Raw genomic sequence first — 19,372 nt, forward strand, 5'->3', positions numbered from 1 at the left:
ACAAGACCTGCAGTGACAGCAGCACTTGGCCAGGGCACAAATCCATCCATAAGCCACAGAACAAAGGTGCAGTCTCAGCTGCAGAAGTGCGGGCTGGGAACGAACACACTACACTCTCCAAACTGGCAAAATCTGCATTTAATTTACAACATAGTAAAGGTTACAGGTAAAAAGCTCAACAGAAAGTGTGAAAAGGCCTATTACATATTACACAAGTGTACAAACGTCTGTACAAAGCCCCTAGATGTTACACTGTCCCCTCCTGTACCAGCTGCGGCCCCTAAGCTCTAAAATAATGAGAGCTTGTTCAAACCCAGAGAGGAGAGGAGCTTCAAAAGCAATGAGCAGTAAAGCTTCCCTTTTCAAGAAAAACCTTGCAAAGAGCCACTTGCAAAAAACAAAACAAAAACCACCCCCCCCAAAAAAACCCCAAAACAAAACAAGAAGAAGAAAACCTGCTCAACTTTTACTTGCCCTAACTAGTTTTACCCTAAAGAGTCGCCTTCATAAAGCAGACTGGCTGGAAAAAGACAATTCTATGTACCAGGAAGAAGCAAAACTAAAGGGAGAAAGATTCTCAGAGTCCCCATGGAGTGTCTGGAAGCAGAATGTCTGAGGACTGAATCATAGTCAATAGAAACTCAACACAGAGCAGCACAACTATCCTGGAGGAGGTCCTGTGTTCATCCATCTAACAGCCTGAGCTAGATGGTGCAGGGAGGGGGACAAACCAGTCTCCAAGGCCATCACTCTTGGGAATGGGGTAGCTCCCAGCTCATTTTTAGCTCAGGAACATGATAGCAATCACTCTGCAGATGCAGAAGTCACACTGATTTTGGAGCTTGTGTCCAAACCAGGTCCCATGCACACAACATACCAGAGGCACTGTCACACTGCTCCAGCAACCACCAGCTGCGCACAACTCAACCTGGCCAGATAGCCACAGTACTGTATGGAATGAGGAGCTGGGCACACTGCTGTCATTGTGGTGCATGTCTCCTGGAGAAATCCCCAAACAATAGAAGAATGTGCCCACAAAGCTGAACTGCATTATACAATGTAAAAAAAATCCAGAGAAAACCTAAGGAAAACAGAGCTCTGGCCTTACCTTGTATAAAGAAAAGGTATCGTCTCTGAATACAGGTGAATGAGAATGTGAAATCCAAACCTGAGGATTTGAAAGGCCAAAGCAACAATCCAAATCAAGCTTATTTTATTCAATGGGACAAAGTGATGAAGTAGTCAAAAAAAATGTAATAGGATGAAACCAACTTGTGCACTGCTTTATTCAAGGTGAGGCAGATTCTCTACTGAGAATTGATACTCTAGCTCTAAGTAGCACTGGGTTCTCATCCCCTGTCACTAGTGGCCAAAATAGCAGATTGTGGTTTTAGTTGTTCAACATGCTGATGGCTGCTCATTTTTGTACATGTCTTGCTGCATCCCTCACGTGCTCTAAGCTCACAAGTTCCATTTGCAAATAGAAATGGAACTATTTAAGTTTAAAAGGCCACTGAGTTTAAAAGAAACTGGTCTCCTCTGTGTTAACTCCACCTTAAGTTATCACAGAGGTGAGATCAACCTGACTTGGTTGTTTATAGGCAGTGTCTACCCACCAGTCAAACGCTCTGAGGCTTCCCATGCCCGGTAGCACCAACATAAGCTCCCATCCATCCACGTGTGCACCCCTTTAGCCCTCCAAACACCACAATACTGGGCCACAGCTCAGCAAACCCATCTATTTTTGTCCATTAACTCCATGTCCTCATGAACTAATGGGATGCTGTAGTGCTTGAGGTGGAAAAAAATCCAAAGCTGTAGCCAAACTAAGAATAAAGTAACACAAAAAAAACCCCCAACAATGTCCCACACATTGGTGGGTTTGGAAAATGTACAAAACAAAAGCTGACCTATATTTTGCAAGTTTTAGAACTCCTATTAATGGGATTTCTGAAAGGCTTGGCCCCACAACCATTCACTTCTGATAGAGCTGACCTGCAACATGCAAGTCCAGCAGCAACAACGTGACTTGTAGTGAGCACAGCGCCTCCAAACATGGATTTGCAGGGTCATGCCATAAATGAGAATTAAGTTGTGTGATGCTGCTCCTTCAACCTCTGGATCAAAATTGAGAGTAAAGACCTCTGGGGATAGTAATGGCTGAGAAAAGGCTGCCAGATATTTTAGTTCAAAAGGAGATGGGAGCTGTATTTCTTTTTTTCCTTTAACAGACATATAAAAATGTTTGAAGACAGATCTTTAAAGGATGTTTCACTTCTCCATTCTTGGTATTACATCTGGTTAGGACATTGAAACCTTAAAAAGACGATACTGCACATCAACAGTCTCTGGAGTTTGTGACTCCCACCCTCCCTCCACAAACTCCAGCTCAGATCAGCAGGGAAGGGGTTGGCTTCTTGCCTGGCCATGCCTCCTTTGCATATTTCTTCTTCTTGGGTTCATTCACAGCTTCAGGATTAAAGACAGCAGGGTTTGGAGCTGGGTTCATGTTGACTGTTGAGGGCACAACAGGAGTCAAGTCCACATCTGGGGCGAGATTGGGGTAGGGCATTGGCAGGCCACCTATGAGTGCTGTCCCATGGCCACCATGCGACTGGGACCCTGCCTCATTGTGGGTTGGAGGTAGACCCCCGTACAATCCTCCACTGTAGGGGAAGTTTTGCATCCGTCGTGATGCAGAATCATCCGTGGTCAGGGAGCCTGGATTCTCCAACCGCTTTTTCTGGAGATGGAAGTATTTAAAGCATTAGTCAGAACACACGAAATAAGCAAGCTGTAGAAACTGGCCCCCCAAAAGGCACCTTGACCAGCCACACAAAGTGGTTACAGACCATGTCCCCGTAGATTTCTTCTGGGTTTCTTTGAAAACCACTTAATAATAAACTCTTAAAGGTGCACAATGCAGGAAGGAGTGACAGAAGCTGAACTTGGAACAGGTCTGAGCACCTCTTTACCTCCTGTACGCATCTGTCAGTCTTGTGCTTGTCCTAAACACAAGTCTGAGGAGGTCTTTAGTAACACAAACCCTCCTCCCCCAGTAAGAAACTGCAACTTCTAGGTCACTTGGGTGATTTTGTCTAGCTCCTGATCATCCGAATCTTCTCCTGCAGCCTGGGGTTTATGTAGAATTATCCTTTTCCACACACAGTATTTAGTGCATACCAGCAACAAGTGAAGTTGCTATCACACTGTTGCTTAGCTACCCTGAAGCTTTACAAATATTCAAGTTAAATATAGGACAGGCAACACTTTCATCTTGCAGCAAAGTCTAAACCCTGCTAGCTCTAGCAGACAACCTTAGAAAATCTTTAGCACTTACAGGATTTTAAACAAACAACCTCTCATTTTTACTTTCTATTTTCCACACTTCCCATAATTTTAATCAATGCCCAGAACCACTGTCCTGGAATTCTGGGAAGTGCTTCTTTTTGTGAGGGAAAAAATATTGCCATTGATCCCATGTGTTATTAAAGAGCAAAAGCTGGATTTGAAGGGAATGATCAAATCTACTAAAAAAAAGACAATTGTGAAACATGAACATGACTTCTTTTAACAATAAAACACCTTTCACCATAGAACATTATGTTCTTAAGGTGTAAGTCATAAAATGAGTTTATGTAATCCATCATGAGTTCATCAATGTAATGCATTCGTTAGAAAGTTGAGTTACTCTGTACCTTAACAGGGACTACTGCTGTCTGTACCATGTTCCTGAAACGCCCAACAGAAGGGTCCACATCCTCTGCAAAGGCAAGAACAGTGATGCCTTCAGTAAGAATAGAGGAAGAAGTAGAGAATCTGTCAGGTAAAGGAGCCTATATGAGTAACTGGTACATGGACCTTCTCCAAGCCAGTGCTCTAGTGGTGCTCAGGAAGCACAAGCATGCCTAGATGAAGAGAAGAGCCAGGAGGACACCTAGTGGCTTTGGCTCCAGGTGGGCTCATCAGATACGCTGGTAAGAAAAGCATCTAAGTCCAATGGAGAACAGGGAGGGGAACATATGGCCGGGTGGCTTTCACTGCAGTTCTGGGCTGAAAACTGCAGCTGACAAGCCTCTGCATGTGCTCAGAGGCGCAGCAGCCATCCCCAGAAGTCCTTGGGGGAACCTTGAAGGAGGAGTTGGAAGAATTCAAGGTAGAGTCTCCAAAACTCTGAAAACATTATCCTTTTTCTAATGCAGAAGACTGCTGTTTACATCAGGATGTTCTGAGCACTGAACTGCATAACCTAAATCAAAATGGTTATTTTGGGTGGTGTTAAATTAAACCAGGTCCAGACCATATTTTAAAATGCATACTCATTAAATACCTACTCTCATTAATAGGAATATTATCCATATAAAATATCATTAATAGGAATGCCATTGATATAAAACAGCTAAGGGAGGAAAATGCCTCATTAGGAATTGGATACATCTTCAGAAGCATCATTCTGAAAGAGGGTAACTTGTTGCAGATAAGCAAACAAACAACAAAAACCCTCTGAGCTTGAGACAGAAATCCATGAGGCAACAGGTAAGGAAAGCATTAAGGGACAGACGAAAAGCAAACAAGTTCAGTTCTCACTTAGTTTCTAAAGAAGGCATAAAAATTAAAGCACTTCCCTCCTTTTGGGCCCATGAGATTTTCCAACATCTGATCGAATTCTGAACAAGGAAGGTGAGTGTGATATCCCTGTCCTGCACAGATCATGCAGTTATTTATCAGGTAGAAGAGAAGAAATAGAGAGAGGTCAAAGACTTAAGTGAGACACATGGCAGCTTCTCCAAAATAGCAGATCCCAAATATCCACTGCCAAATTTCCCTTCTTATCCATATGCAGCCAGGAGGAATCCCTATGGGAACACTGGGAAGGGGACTTTAAGGGCACCGACTAAAGACTAAAGCAAACTTCTTACCCGGATTGATGATTTCATCGTCATCACTGAATGTCACTCTGGAGTTCTTCCGTTTTCTCTTTGGTCTCTGAATATCCAAGTTCCCTTCCTCAATGGTTAGCGTGGAAATTCTTTTGTTGTGGGCTGTATTAAACTCTGTCAGGTTCTAACGACAAATATGGAGAGGAAATAGTTTAAGCAATTAGTATATGAAGTCTGATTAAACCACGTAATTGTGCGTATCAGAAAACCACAGCACACTGTTTAGCTTCAATTTTAGAGCCATAGGAAGAAAGAGTGCTCCAGTGCTGCAACAGGCTGCTCAGAAAGGTTGTGGTCTCTGCCTGCAGGTACTCAGAACCTGATTGAGCATGATCCTGGGCACCCTGCTGTAGGTGACCCTGTTTGAGCTGGAGGACTGGACTAGATGATCCCGAGAGTTTCTTTCCAACCTCAACAATCCTGTGAACGCCAAATACGCTGCTTTCTCCCTCTTCACTAGTTAACTGTAGGAAACAGGGCAGCATTCACTGTTACCTGGCAATGGGGAACTGTGGGAGATCAGCCCTGACCGGAGGTAGTGTAAGTTGGAGAGTGTGTAACTCCCTGGCGAGCCACTGTGAGCAGACCATTGCAACAGCAGGATTATTAGGTCAGTGATTCTGGAAAGCTGCATGATCACGGCAGAATGAGACGCTCTGTGTGTATCTGCCAGCAGAAGACACCTTAGACTACCTTCAAGGCCAAGAAATTCAGAACCTGAACCTAAGCAAACAAGAAGGGAACGCTATCTGTTTAGCTAGAAACACCATCTAGGTACAGTGTGATATTGCACTCACGTCAAGTTCTGTCTCCTCCTCTGGCAGGCCCAGCAAGCCCTTGAGCTCTTCATCTTCGCTGCCCATTTTCTCGTCTCCCTTAACTGCTGATGGAAGCGTCTGAGGCTTCTCCCGCAGCGTATATGCCCGTGTAGAAGCACCAAATGAAACCGTGGAGTCAATGGGTATCTGTTGGGGTTTGTGAGGTTCCAAACGGATGTGACCCAAGAATGTGCCGTGCGCTGAGAACATCAAAACGCAAAATAGTCTGTTAGTCATCAGCTGGGGCTCCTAGTATTCGAGTTCAAGTCTTGAAAAGTTCAGAAACTACATGGTTGCTCCGAGAGACAAGTCCCTGAGGTACTGCTGAAAACATGAGCTATGTACATATTACTCACCATCTCATGAACTAAGATAACGCACATGAGACGTCCTCAAAAAGTCATGGAAATAAAGTACAAACACCATTTACTTTTTGGATTCTTGTAGGTCCCACTGTACCATGCCTGGAATCAGTCCCTCAGTGGAAAAAAAACAGGTTTTAGATCTTGGGAAACCACCCTCAGTAAGGAAAGCTTCATGAGATTTTGAAGGGAAGGCCAAGTCACTTTCCTCCTCTCCCTTAGCCTCCTAAGAGTCTAGAAATGTTCTGTTAAACACCAAGTGAAACAGATGTAAGCTCACTGGAGCAACCACTCCTTTGCTCCAAACCCATCCAATCTTTCACTAGGATGCTATTTCAGAGTACAATCATCTATCCACACAGTGAAAAAACAACAACAACAACAAAGGAAAAAGTGTCTCAGATTCAGAAATGTTTAAGCACTGAAATACTGTGCTTCTATCTGGTTAAATGTCACACTACTTACTGCTGTTTAGATCTATGAGGAAAACTCTCTTGAGATGTTTGTGATAGACCAAGGCAGCATGGACCCGAGAGCAAGACTGGTGGTCAATGGTAAAATCGCACAGATCAGGGTTTCTCCCAAAGAGATAGTATTTCTTCTCATCAATGATGAGTTTCTGAGGCAGAATATCAAACAGAGAAGGGTATTAGACTCCTATCACCTTATGGATCTTCCTGAAAAAATTCAAGAACATGAATAAACAGAGCAAATTCAAAACAAAGCATCAACAGCTCATCAATATTTCAGTTTTGTCTGACACTTAAATATAGAAACTCCAATCTCCTCTTTGTAAAATCAGAGCAGCTGAATATGGAAAAGTCCCAGATACTCCCTTAACAGCCAACACAAGAAAGCCTGGGAAGGACAACAACTCTTCAAAGATGAGACTGCCTCATACAAGAGACTCTCCCAGTGATTTTTTCACATTCCTCAATGCAGATGACCTTGGAATCTATGCTAAATGATACAAAACAAAGTTCTATTCCTGTACAGAAGTGGACATACAGGAGATTTCACACCATTATGATAAAGATGTACGAGTATACTGAATATGCAGTGTGATATAAAACCACATGAGTCTAAGCAAGTAAACCATAATTTCAGGTATTTCTTCTTAACTCATCCTAGTTCTAAGCTCTTCTTCAAACAAGACCTTACACACTGCAATATCCATTACATAAACCATCTCTAGAAAGCAAAGGAACATGACATAGTCCTGCACCATACACAGCAGATTTCTATTTTCAGACAACGTTGTTGGTAGGAACTCCTTGCACCAAGTGCTGAAGCACCCAAGCAGAGCACCTTACTTCCCACTGTATTCCAAGATCTTCATCTTGGAACCTGTGTTTCCTCACTTCCAGCTGCACGAGCCATTACAGATTTGTTAACAGATGGCTTCTCCTGCTTTTTGAAACATTTACCAAAGCCCACACAATGTTTCACTAGCACGAACAAGAGAATGCTGAGGATACGTCATTTTCCACCAGGAAAAAAGCAGATCTTAGTTCAGGGAAGCATTGCTCTCATGAGATGCTCTGAGCTGAACTAATGTTTCGCCTGCTAGAGGATCTCTCCCCTCTCCCCTTCGGTTCCCAGCCATACAACCCTCTCCTCAATCCCACTACCTCGCATCTGAGCAAAGTTTTCAGCTTTCAAAGCACTCTTTTGCTGTGTTAGTCTTCTCCTGCTGTACTGGACGGACTCAATTTGCCTTCAGGCAGATGCACATCCCAGCAAAGAGATGATATAGGCACTAGGACTGTGGGATGAGGAAGGATCTCCCACTCTGGCAGTAGCATTCATGTCACTCAGTTGTTTGCTCCTAGTCTTGCCAGCTGTATAAACCTCAGCTAGAAAGAGCCACTGTGTGAGACTAGTTACAGGTAGTTGGTTTGGGGTTTTTAAAGCTATCAGAAAGACTGACACTATGAGCACCTAAACAGTCCCTTATTCTGTGGCACTACAAAGTCATGCAGAAAATGAGACAGCTGGAAATAAGGCACAGTATTTCTATTCCTCTGCCTTATTTCCAAGCAAAAAAACTTACATGAACCTCATTTTCTACTACATTTTCTTAAAGCTCATCCAGTCCCAACCCCCTGCCATGGGCAGGGACACCTTCCACTAGAGCAGGTTGCTCCAAGCCCCTGTGTCCAACCTGGCCTTGAACACTGCCAGGGATGGGGCAGCCACAGCTTCTCTGGGCACCCTGTGCCAGCGCCTCAGCACCCTCACAGGGAAGAGCTTCTGCCTCAGAGCTCATCTCAATCTCCCCTCTGGCAGGTTAAAGCCATTCCCCCTTGGCCTTGACAGCATTCAAGAGATTTTGCAAATACAGAAGTGAATTGATAAATCGGAAATATTGCAACAAAGCAATGAGGGAAAATAATTTTATTGCCTTTACTCCAAGAGAAGTTTCCAAAATTTTCTGTGCCTCTGAGTTATAACCCAGCGTTTTTCTTTATACACTGAGCTTAAACACTTCATGGCTTGTTTTAATGTAGCACTTTTCAGACCCAGCAATCACACGGTGTACCACAGACCTCTGCACAAGGCCTGGGATACAGATGGCTCGGTTAGTATCAAGTGCTCAGTAATCCAAGAAGATTTAAGAATGTTCTTACCATCAAAAGACAAAACTGAAAAACTATTTGCCACATGTCCCAAACAGGGAAAGAGATGGACCACATTAAATGCTGTTAATGTGTGGCACAGCTCCCATACATGAGCATAGCTCATTGTTTAATGTAACCATAGTCTAGAGGACTCAAGTTGTCACCAATACACAGTGTGTAAGGCCAGCAGGCAGCCACACAAGCAGCCATGGATGCTGCATGGAACAGTGCACTAGGACATCCCTGCCAAGCCAGCCTGGGCCTCAGAAAAGCTTTGGCCAGCAGAGCCTCAGAGCCTGACACCACCAGGACAATACTCCTCCTGACTGTTCATTTATCAACACCAACTTTGCTCATCCATCACCAAAAGCAATGGTGCACCCTCAGCTTCCACATGGTGTTTTGCTGCTTTGGTTTCCAGTCCTGACCAGGACTCCTGTGACAGACATTTGCTGAGCACCAGAGGATTAATTCAGCAGAGAAGTCCATGGAAATTCTTTCATCTTAAAGCTCTCTCTCCACGCTCAAGAATCCAAAGGAAACATGACAAGAGAAAACTCATCTTACAGAATCAGTCTCCCAGGTTTAAGGCTGCATAATGTTTGGCCGCTTGCCACATTCCAAAACCCCCAAAGTCACAAAGTCATTTGGCTTTGCTCACTGAATTTCATTACATGGCCTGAAAGAAAGACTGGAAAACCCAGTGCCAAGTATAACCCGTACCCCAGCTGCTGCTGCTGGGATGGCAGTGAGAAGGCTGAGCTGAGCAGCAGCCCTACTGCAGCTCTCTCATCTCTGAAACTGATTCTGAACACGCAACACTACCCTGAGAAGCACAATCCATGGCCCACGGATTGAAGACAAACACTATGCAAAGGGTTTGAATGCTATAGTGCCTAGAAAGAACCAGTGAAGGACAGCCCTCATGTAGTCCCACTAGTGGGCATGAATCAACTAAGCCATGTCTTGTATGAACTACTGAGCTACTCTGAGGATGCAGTAAATGGGTGTTAGTATCTAACTCCTTTCAAATTCAGGCTGAGCGAAAATCTCTTTTAGGTCAAGACTGGCTTTGCCAATGTTCTGTGTCTTTAAATCCAGACTAAGGCAACCAGAACAGTCTAAATCCAGCAGCAACGGACTATGAAGAGAAGCCTCATTTTACTGGTTCCTGGCCTGGGAGAGCACAAGTCTATTTGTAAGATGCCTATTTGTGACCTCTCTATCTGCTTTCCTATGCAAAACATACTCTGGTAATTTAACCAAATCTCTCCTGCTAGACACCAGAAGGAACACTTAATATCATCTGATTCTCCTGTGGCAACAGACATTAAAAATCAGCCAAGATTTTGTTTCCTTAATCTCTCTTGATCTAACACCAAGTTCATGATTTTCCAAGTTCCTGTTCAGAAAAGTTGGCTCGACTTTGTAAACTTTTGCTGCCCAGAAACATTTCTCTGTTCCAGTCAATTGCAAGTTAGGAGTCTCTCCACAGCTAAATACATTCACTGGCTTGGGTCCTCCCTGTCAGCCATGCTAAGGAGCCTTTCTTATTTACTACTTTTGGTGATATAAGACAAAATATGAACTAGAGAATGAGGTGGTACATACCAGACAAATTCTGTAACAAAAATAACTCATTGTATCTGGGCTAATCCCAACATTGGTCAAAGATCCAGAACACGGGGTGAAATATCAGACTGTATTTCATACTATTGCAGAGGGCAACAACCCTGGGAAATCCAGCATGCTCAGTTAACCTTACTGTAAAACAGACTGAGGAGTTTCACTTGGTACTGCTGTTTGAAAGGAGTTTTTCCTCTTACTCTTTTGTATTTGAGATTTCTTTCCCCACGTTATTCCAGTTCTTGCTCCTGACGTTCCTAACATAAAGTGCCTTTTGGCTGCGGTCTAATACCTGCTATGGAAGTATCTTGTAGGGAACAAAATGTCAACTTTGATCCAAAATTAAGTTTGGAAGCATTTTACTTTTACTCTCCCTCTTACTAAGACAGGTTTAATGTTCAGGAAGCCAAGTGTTTGCTACTTGAGCAGGGCAGTTTTGTACCCCTGTACAGTGCATCTAACCAGAAGACAACTGATGGAAGCACTACACAATATGAGACAACCTTAGAATACAGACAAGGGGGCAAGGGAAAATTCTCTTCATTCTGAAGTTTCAGAGTAAAATAAACTGATTTGAACATCATGAATATGAGAGAGAGACTAAATACTTATGAGGAAGTGTGGAAAATGCTGGGAAATGTTCTACTGCTGACACCTATGTACATGATCTACCCAATACACACAAACCCTATTTTCATACCTCAATGAGTTTGTCTCCTTTGACCACATCCAGATGTAAGCCAGGTGGTGGCTTCCCTGCCCTGGAAAATAAAGAAAGGAAAATATAGCATCAAAACATTTCATAGAGCATTTATTAGGGTTAGAGCGAATACTCTATTAGAGCTACAGCCCAAACCTACACAAATGTAAGCAGGATTATTTGGGGGAAAATATGAAAATCTCATCATTTTCTTTTCCTCCCTGCAGATTCCCTCTGCCAACACATAACCCATCATTTCTTACAAGAGTTATGCTAACAGGACATGAGGCATTCCAAGCTTTACTTCTCCAGGTGAAAAATAGTTAATGTACAAAATATATGGAGCAGCTCCTAAGAGCCCATGACGTGAGGCCAGGAGGAGGCCTTGAGAAGGGGATGGGCTGGGGCTGTTTGCTCAAGGGCTTCATTTTCTGTCATTACCTTCAAACCAGCAGATCTCTCCCCTTAGCTGCTGAGAGGAATAGAAACTTCTACCATCCTTCCCCTCTAGGACTGGGAATGGCAAAAAACCTCAAAGGGGCTCCCCACACACCTGTGGTAGTATAAAAATGTTGGCCAATAGCCTCTGTTCCTCCACACGCACCTGATACTCCAACCTTCCTACCAACACAGGTAGCATGGAAGAAACTACAGTATAGCTGGCAGAGGGTCCCCTGCCCTACAATAGGCAACCCTCCTCCACCAAATCCTGGAACAAACAGCAGCCCCCCAGCCCCAGCTCCATCCCTGCTCACCTCCTGCAAAGCACATTGAGTCAGGCAGCGTTATTCCCACTTGGGCAAGGGGAACGCAGGGGCATGTGGGACTCAGCAGTGCACAGCAAAACAACATGTGGGAGAACCCACAAGGATGAGCAGCATCAAGAATGTATTTGGTATTGAGAGTGCTGAAAACCAGGACACCACTGTGGTACCAACATGCTGCCCTTCACTACCCAGGATCTTCGGCTGCTGACAGCAAATCATCTTTGCTCAGACCTCTCAAAATCTGCACCTCTAGTACTTCTTCACTGACAATAGCACTGCTGCTTGTCTCTGTGGCTGGACCAGCTTTCTAGGCAACAGCAGTGACCCAGTTCTCAGCTATGCTGCTGCCCTTCTGAAGAACAACCATGGACGAGATCACCTCCCCACTGCCTGCTTCGCTCACGGCACAGGGCAAGCCAAGAGAACAGCAACAATGGGGAGCAACGTTTTCAGCATGGCTGGAGAAGAAAGAAAGGTCATTTGTAATTGAAGTTGTTTGAGGGGGCTAAATATAGATGTTCATGCTTCTGGGACGTGTCTTACAACTTGCAGAAATATTTCTTCATTTTGCTACACATGAGCCACAGGGTAGCAGCGGAGTCCAGATCCACCGGGCAACTTAAATGCATCTATACCAGTGTCCACACCATAGGCAACAACCAGGAAGAGCTGGAAGCCATTGTGCAGCAGGGAAATCATCACATAAACAGCATCACAGAAATGTGGTAGAATGATTGGCATGACTGGAGTGCTGCAATAGATGGCTACAGGCTCTTCAGAAGGGATAGGCAAGGAAAAAGAGGTGGTGGGGTTGCGTTGTATGTCAGGGAGTGCATTGACTGCCTTGAACTCAAAGTTGTGAGCGAGAAGGCTGAATGTTTGTGGGTGAAGATAAGGAGAAAGCCAACCAAGCTGATATCCTGATAGGAGTCTGTTCTAGACCACCCAGCAAGGATGAAGCATTCTTCAAACAGCTGGGAGAAGTTTCATGATCGCTTGCCCTTATTCTCGTGGGGGACTTCAACCTACCAGATGTCTGCTGGAAGTTCAACACGGCAGAGAGGAAATAGTCCAAGAGGTTCTTGGAGGGTGAAGACAACTTCCTAACCCAGCTGACCAATAATTCTGATCCAACCTCCTTGTGTCTGGACAACGATGGGTTTTTGGTGTTTGAACTTAACAACCCATGCAGGTTGATGGGAGGCATTTATGATTCCCTCTGCTCTCAGAAGCATTAAAGTAATTCCCAGCAAACTTTCAGTTGTAAGAAATACACTTCAAAAAGCTCATGGTTCAAACTTGGCAATTACAGACTTATCCTGAACACAAAACAATTGCGCTGTGGTTTAGGAGTATTTTATGGAAGCTTTCTGATGAGAGACGTGGCTGCTTCAACTGAACAAAGCATTCCATTTGTATGAAAGCATTTGCCTAACTTCACCTTGGCACTACGTATGTTTTCTTGTTACAATGCAGTTCCACACAGAACTCGATTCTACTGGTTCCCTTGGTTACTTACTCAGGAACGAAATCTCCATGGAATACAGTGAAATTTGGAAATTGTGTACAAAATTTAATTCCTGAGAGCAGGGCCATAAATATTCTATTAGAGAGAACTACAGGCTTTATGGCATCAAAACATGAATTCAAACTGCACTGAATTAAATAGGAAAATGAATATTAAGTGGCAAATAACAATGCAGTGATTGTTTGGTAAGATTATTCTGACTTTTTCAGAGAACAGGTATGTTGGAAGTGTAGAAATCAGAGGAAGGAAAGACACGACTGTAACCTTTATGCCTAACAGAAGGCTGCTCCAAAGCCTTGTTGAGTTTGATTGCCATCCTACATTTCTGATCAAACCCTTTCATTTCCATCCTAAATTTTTTGCTCTTTCCCTTCAGCTGTAAGGGAGAATTCCCTAATACCATCCCTCTTTAAAAATCCTCTATCCAGTGAAAACTAGTGTTGATTTTATTTTATTAGGCAGCTAAAGCTCTGTTCTGGCCCAAACTAAGGTCACTGTTTCCCTACGGCATCTGTTTCAGTTTGACTTGAGCTTTATTAAGCACAGGTAACAGACTCTGTATCTTCAGCAGTGCTTTCTCCAACAGCACTGACACTTTCCTACCTTACAAATACATATTATTACACATCATGTAATATGTCCTTTTATTTCTGAATATTAACTTGTGACCTTTTACTTCTGACTAGTGACTTTCTCTCTTTATGAAGTTCTTGTTCTTAGTCCCTATTTTCCATCTTTCACTTTGGCATTTTATCTTGTTTTTACTTTTCTGGTCTTTAAGTTATACTGAAAGGACTGGAAAATACTCTGGCCTCTGTTGACCACATCTGTGTCACTAACCAGGATTGTGGTCACTTCTGTCAAGGTAATTAATAAAAAACCCCCACAAACTATTCAACTGCTATTGCCTCCTCTAAGTCAACTCCTTATACACCCTCAGTTCTGGTATGAACCCCTCTATTGCTTCCTAAAATGATCCTTTCCTGCATGTTCTGAAAGAAACTGTCTTGAAGAAAGCAAGTTCATCTGACAAAGTCAGCCTTTGGCACAGTAAATCTACTCCTTGCTTTGAATAATTAGTTCCTTCACAGGGTAGTCTAGCAGTGGGCCATGGTAAAGCTCAGGTTTTCCCATAGCAGCTACACGTATGGATTTGTTGGCCTTGTGGAAGACATCAACTGTTTAGAATGATCACTAACAAAATCCATAAGAGGGATGCCACTGAACAAAATCAAGTGCCAGCTTGGCTTTAAATAGATGAAAACACCTATAAGCGAAAACTCTCTCCTGTATTAAAGACAGAAAAAAATGTGTTTCTTCAGTCTTTTCACCTTGTGCTCTACAGGCCAGTCCACTGCTCTGTGCATAACATCAGGATGGTTTTGGGAGGAATCTGTGTAGGTTATTTCTGCCATTGTAGTTCTGTAGGAGAGGGTTTATCATCAGAGTAGTGGAAAAAAGCAGGGACAGAAGGTCAAGAGGAAGCAGAAAAGCCCTGGCTGAGCTTAACCCTGGAAGGAGCACAGTGGGTAACAAAAAACACTGCAGAAAAAGAGGACAAAGCCATCAGCACTCCAGGATGTGATGCTACCTACAAGCACTGAGCAACAGAACTGAGGTTGTGCAAATTACCTGACAGTACCTCAGCAAGGTTCAGAGTGAGTGTTGACATGGAGTGTCAGCAGCTATACCCAGCTGAAACTCAGCAGCCTCACTGGACACGGTCATACCCAGTTGAAAGAGAAATTCTGAGCTGTAGCTATTAAAGACATAGGCAGGACAGCTTGAATTCTGTTGTGTTAGTTTAAAATTAGGTCAGTTATTTAGGTTTCTAAATGTGGATTCAAAAGCCTAAATTTAGCCACTTCTTAAAAATCTTGGCCTGTGTGACTACTCTATGCATCTCCATACCCAACTTCAAGGACAGGGTGGAACTTCCAGAACTCTAAGGCTCATCCCCCCCAGAAATGTGTGTAAAATCCCAGCCAGGAATAGCCTGTTGTTGGCTCAAAGAAACTGAAATCATTGTTACCTTTAAAACATCCTACTTCAAATGTGTGAATGGTCCAGAACAACCTCCCAACTCATGGTGTGTCAAGAGAAAGAGTAAAGGAAGATTTACCATCCCAAATGCAGGTTAGACCAGAAAAAAAGGAGTCATTAAACATTTGATGGTCCCCCCAAAACTACACCCCAGATCATTGGTACCCCACTTTTACTCACTAAAACCACCTCAGAAGTTATGCAAAAGTCTTCGTAAATCCAGGGTATGTCATTGTTATCTAAAGACGTTTTCTAATGTCATGGTTTGGCTCAATTTTGATCCATAGTATTGGCAACACCTTTATTTCCCCTTCGAATGCATAGCCCATGTCTTTGCCAACACTTCGGGAGGAATTACAGTGGATGCATACACAAGTGCTGGCACAAGCAAGCACTATGAAGACAGCATTCATCATTTGTCATTGTCTCGAGCTAGTTTAACTGTTGGAAACACAAGAAAAGAAAGAATAAGTGTTTTATGGACTCTGAAGAAGTACCTTCTAACAGCACAAAAATTAAATCAAAGCCAGAACTTGAACCCTTGAAATTGAATTGATGAAAACCTTGAATTTCAGAGTGGAAGTCTTTTCGGGAAACTGGATACTAAACCACTAACCACGTTAGGAAAGAACAAGTACAACGAGGAAGGCAAACCTCAAAAGTATGGACAATTTAAATACAAGGGGAAAAATACTATTTCTGTTGATTACATTTAAGATCTATTTCTCATACAATTGGTATTTGTAGTCTCCAAGCCAGATCTGCTTAGAGGCAGAAAAACAGATAAGACTCTGATTTTGATTTTAATACAGGCTGATGAGATTGAAGTTAATTCACTACAGAAAAAGCTGCGACTGACCACAAAGCCTCTCTGCAAGTCCATGGTTTTGGTCACCCAAAGGTCTCTGTACAAAGATCTACTGCTATTTAAACAGAAGACTTCTGGGTGCTTGTGTAAGACATCAAGGATCCTGCAGGATACATTTATACTGAGACTTTCTGGAAGGCAGAGCTTCAACTAACAATACTACTGATCCAAGCCTGCTGCTGCAAACCATTTCACTGAGGAGAATCCTGCCTGGGAAAGGCCCATCACTCAGTATCAATACTGATTACATTCTGTACCAGTTTTTCAATTCAATATCATAACTGTGTCCTCTCTGGGTTGCTCTGAAAGAAGCACTTTAAAACTGTGAGCCAGACTCTGCAATTCAGCAGATGCACCACAAGTCACAGAAAGCTTTAACAGGAAATCTATTCTGCTTTTTTTGCAGACTAGAAAAATAAACCCACCTGGTGTAGGAGAGCTCTTCCTTCCTACCGGATAAGGCAGTGGAATACCACCAGCCACAACTCCCCAGTACTTCCCATTTTCTGCTGCCTGTTCAGCACAATACAGACACTGTACCTGGAAACTCTCCACATGGGCTTCTGCCTACAGGTTTGGGCTTTTCTGCACAATAAAGGTGCAAGGGGATATAAAGAGCTTCCTTAGAATGCATAAGGAGAGAGCTCATATATAAGCTTTGTTTTACCTGAGATGGATTTTAGAACATAAAAGGACATTCAGGCTGCAAAAAGCAAGCTACCAAAAATCTGAGAAATGTCAGAATCAAACAGGCCCTGGCACCTGAACATGACCCCTCACTCCTGGGTGTGAAACCCTGGCCTGGATCATCTCCCCAACACCCCTTTGCCCTCACATCTCCATCACTCAGCACAACAGGTTGTGCTTCAGAACCAAATCAGGTCAGCACCAGCACAGCAAAGCTGCCTGTCTGTCTGTCTGCAAGACCTGCCCTGTTTGCAGTAGAAGCCAGAAAATACGTAACTAAAGAGGCCCCCACAGACACAGTTGTTACAATCCTCCCTTCAGGTGGCATTTATTTAGGAATCCTTCTGCAATAACACGCAAGTAACTGCAACTAAGCACTGCAAAAGTTCTACTTCTCCAGCTGTTCAATCTATAGCTTGCAAAGGCAGAAGTAATTCAGATTTACCACTGAATATAATGCAAGGTGTGAACACTGTTGTATAAAATTAAAAAAATATATATATAAAGAGATATTTCAAGTTGAACATCCAGAATAATTTTTGGCTTTATCCCTTCCATCATTTTAAGGAGCACCATCTTGTCTCACAGAGATGTTTCTTACTGTGTATGCTCAGCACAAATAAGCTACTAAAATACATGAGCAATTCTTTCTCGTGAGAGGGCGAGATGGTTTTATCAGCTGAAGCAGGCACTCCTAAACCAGGTCAAATTATAAGGCAGATTCACTGAGCATCCATTCACTGAGCACCATCATCACAGCACTGAAAGGTAGGGGACCCACGGTAAGCCTCAGATGACTGTGCGATTAAAGACTGCAATTGTGCATGCACATACGGAGCCAGCTCACACCAATGCTTGACTTTTCAGTCGTAACGCTGCCTCATTTTCTATGCGATTTAAAACACACCTGGATAATCAATGTTCCAACCCCCAAAAGACAGCACAGCAGAGATCTATTTAGTAATGCATCAAACAAATCAAAGCAAACGAAGCCAGGCCCAGGTAACCTAATCCAAGGCGCTGCTTTCAGCAGGAGGCTGGAGCAGATTTCCTGAGATCCCGTCCAACTACGGCTCGAAACCTGCCATAATCACGGTCCTGACACTGCTGCTCCCACACGCCGCTTTGCCCCGGGTTCTTAATGTAATACCCCCCCCCCAAGGCTAGCCTCAAGCCGATGGATTTCTCATCCTGTGCACACAGCTCCAGCAGAACGTTTAATTCCTACTCCACCACACGCTCTGTTTAAGCTCTTGGAACAGTCGCAGCATCGCCGGGAGCAGCCTAAAGCCGCGGCAGCCGCTGGACGCGCCCCGCTCCCGGCCCCGCCGCCCGAGCAGGCGGCCTCAGCCCGGGCCCTTCCCGCCCCACGCCCGGCCCCGCCGCCACTCCCCCGGCGCGGCGCAGCGGTGCGGGCAGCCCGCGGCACACGCAGAGGCGATGGAGCCCGGCGGGAGCGCCGCAGCCCCGGCCCCGTCCCGCCGCTCACCAACTGGGGCACTCGAAGAGCGAGAGGCCGCCGCCACCGGCGGGGTTCGCGTTCGCCGCCATCTTGTGTCTGCCCCATTCAGGCGCGCCCGGGGCACGACGGGAGGCGGGAGAAGCGGCGCGATCCCAGCGCGCACCGCGAGGCGCTGAGGGGTAGGGCTGTGGCGCGGGAGGAGCCGGTTCTTGAGCGCCGGGAGCGGATCCGGGGCTCGGTGTACGCTGAACGGCCGAGAAACAGCGTTATAAGTGACCCGAGGCCCGTGCTGCGGGGCAGCGGAGTGCTCAAGGCCGGGTTGTACGGGGCTTGGAGCAACCTGCTCTAGTGGAAGGCGTCGCTGCCCGTGGCAGGGGGTTGGGACTTCAGGAGCTTTAAGGTCCCTTCCAAACCACTCTGTGATTCCATATCAGTCACGTTTCTCCAGTATCCCCATGGAGAACGCTTTCCCAGAGCCGTGCGAGCACCCACATCCCTTGGCTGGCTCCCACAGCGAGCACCAGACTTCCCAGAGTGGCTTCCCAGCAGCTCTCAGTGGTAGAAAACACACGCCGAGTGCCAGGATGCTGCAGCAGCAGCCATTGGAGTTCTGGTGGTGGTTCTTCGTGCTCAGGAACATTAGCCAAGATTGCTGTTAAAAATAGTTCCTGCAGCAGCTCCACTGCTAAGTTCAGCGATGGAAAGAAAGAGGAGAACGCAATCAAGCAATTACAGCCATGCTGAGTCCAGCAGGCTGGGCTGGTGTCCTCAATGCCGGTTTCTACAGGACCGAAAGAGGCCATAGTAAGGATGGATCCTACAAATGCTGTACCCAGGCTCCCTTTTAAGCGTGGCAGGAGATAAGCGTGTTAATTTGTATATGGAGGTGTGACATCCAGAGGACTGTCCCACTGCAGCAGGCAGTGCATAAAGCTGCAGGCTCTACTGTT

At 44.6% G+C, this 19,372-nt stretch overlaps 1 protein-coding gene and 1 non-coding gene across 2 annotated transcripts; both read right to left on the reverse strand.

Annotated features, from left to right (window-relative positions):
• Positions 1-118: 118 nt before the first annotated feature.
• On the reverse strand, positions 119-18,573 carry PPP1R8 (protein phosphatase 1 regulatory subunit 8). Its single transcript, XM_030504189.1, has 7 exons — positions 18,450-18,573; positions 11,068-11,128; positions 6,586-6,739; positions 5,738-5,958; positions 4,920-5,064; positions 3,699-3,763; positions 119-2,743 (listed from the first exon to the last, which is right to left on the reverse strand). The coding sequence occupies exons 1-7, from the start codon at positions 18,509-18,511 to the stop codon at positions 2,390-2,392; spliced, it is 1,062 nt and encodes a 353-aa protein (XP_030360049.1). The 5' UTR covers positions 18,512-18,573; the 3' UTR covers positions 119-2,389.
• On the reverse strand, positions 8,553-8,718 carry LOC115616216. The gene has a single exon (XR_003994240.1).
• Positions 18,574-19,372: the final 799 nt, after the last annotated feature.

The sequence above is a fragment of the Strigops habroptila genome, chromosome 12 (assembly GCF_004027225.2).
Source record: "Strigops habroptila isolate Jane chromosome 12, bStrHab1.2.pri, whole genome shotgun sequence".
Taxonomy (NCBI): domain Eukaryota; kingdom Metazoa; phylum Chordata; class Aves; order Psittaciformes; family Psittacidae; genus Strigops; species Strigops habroptila.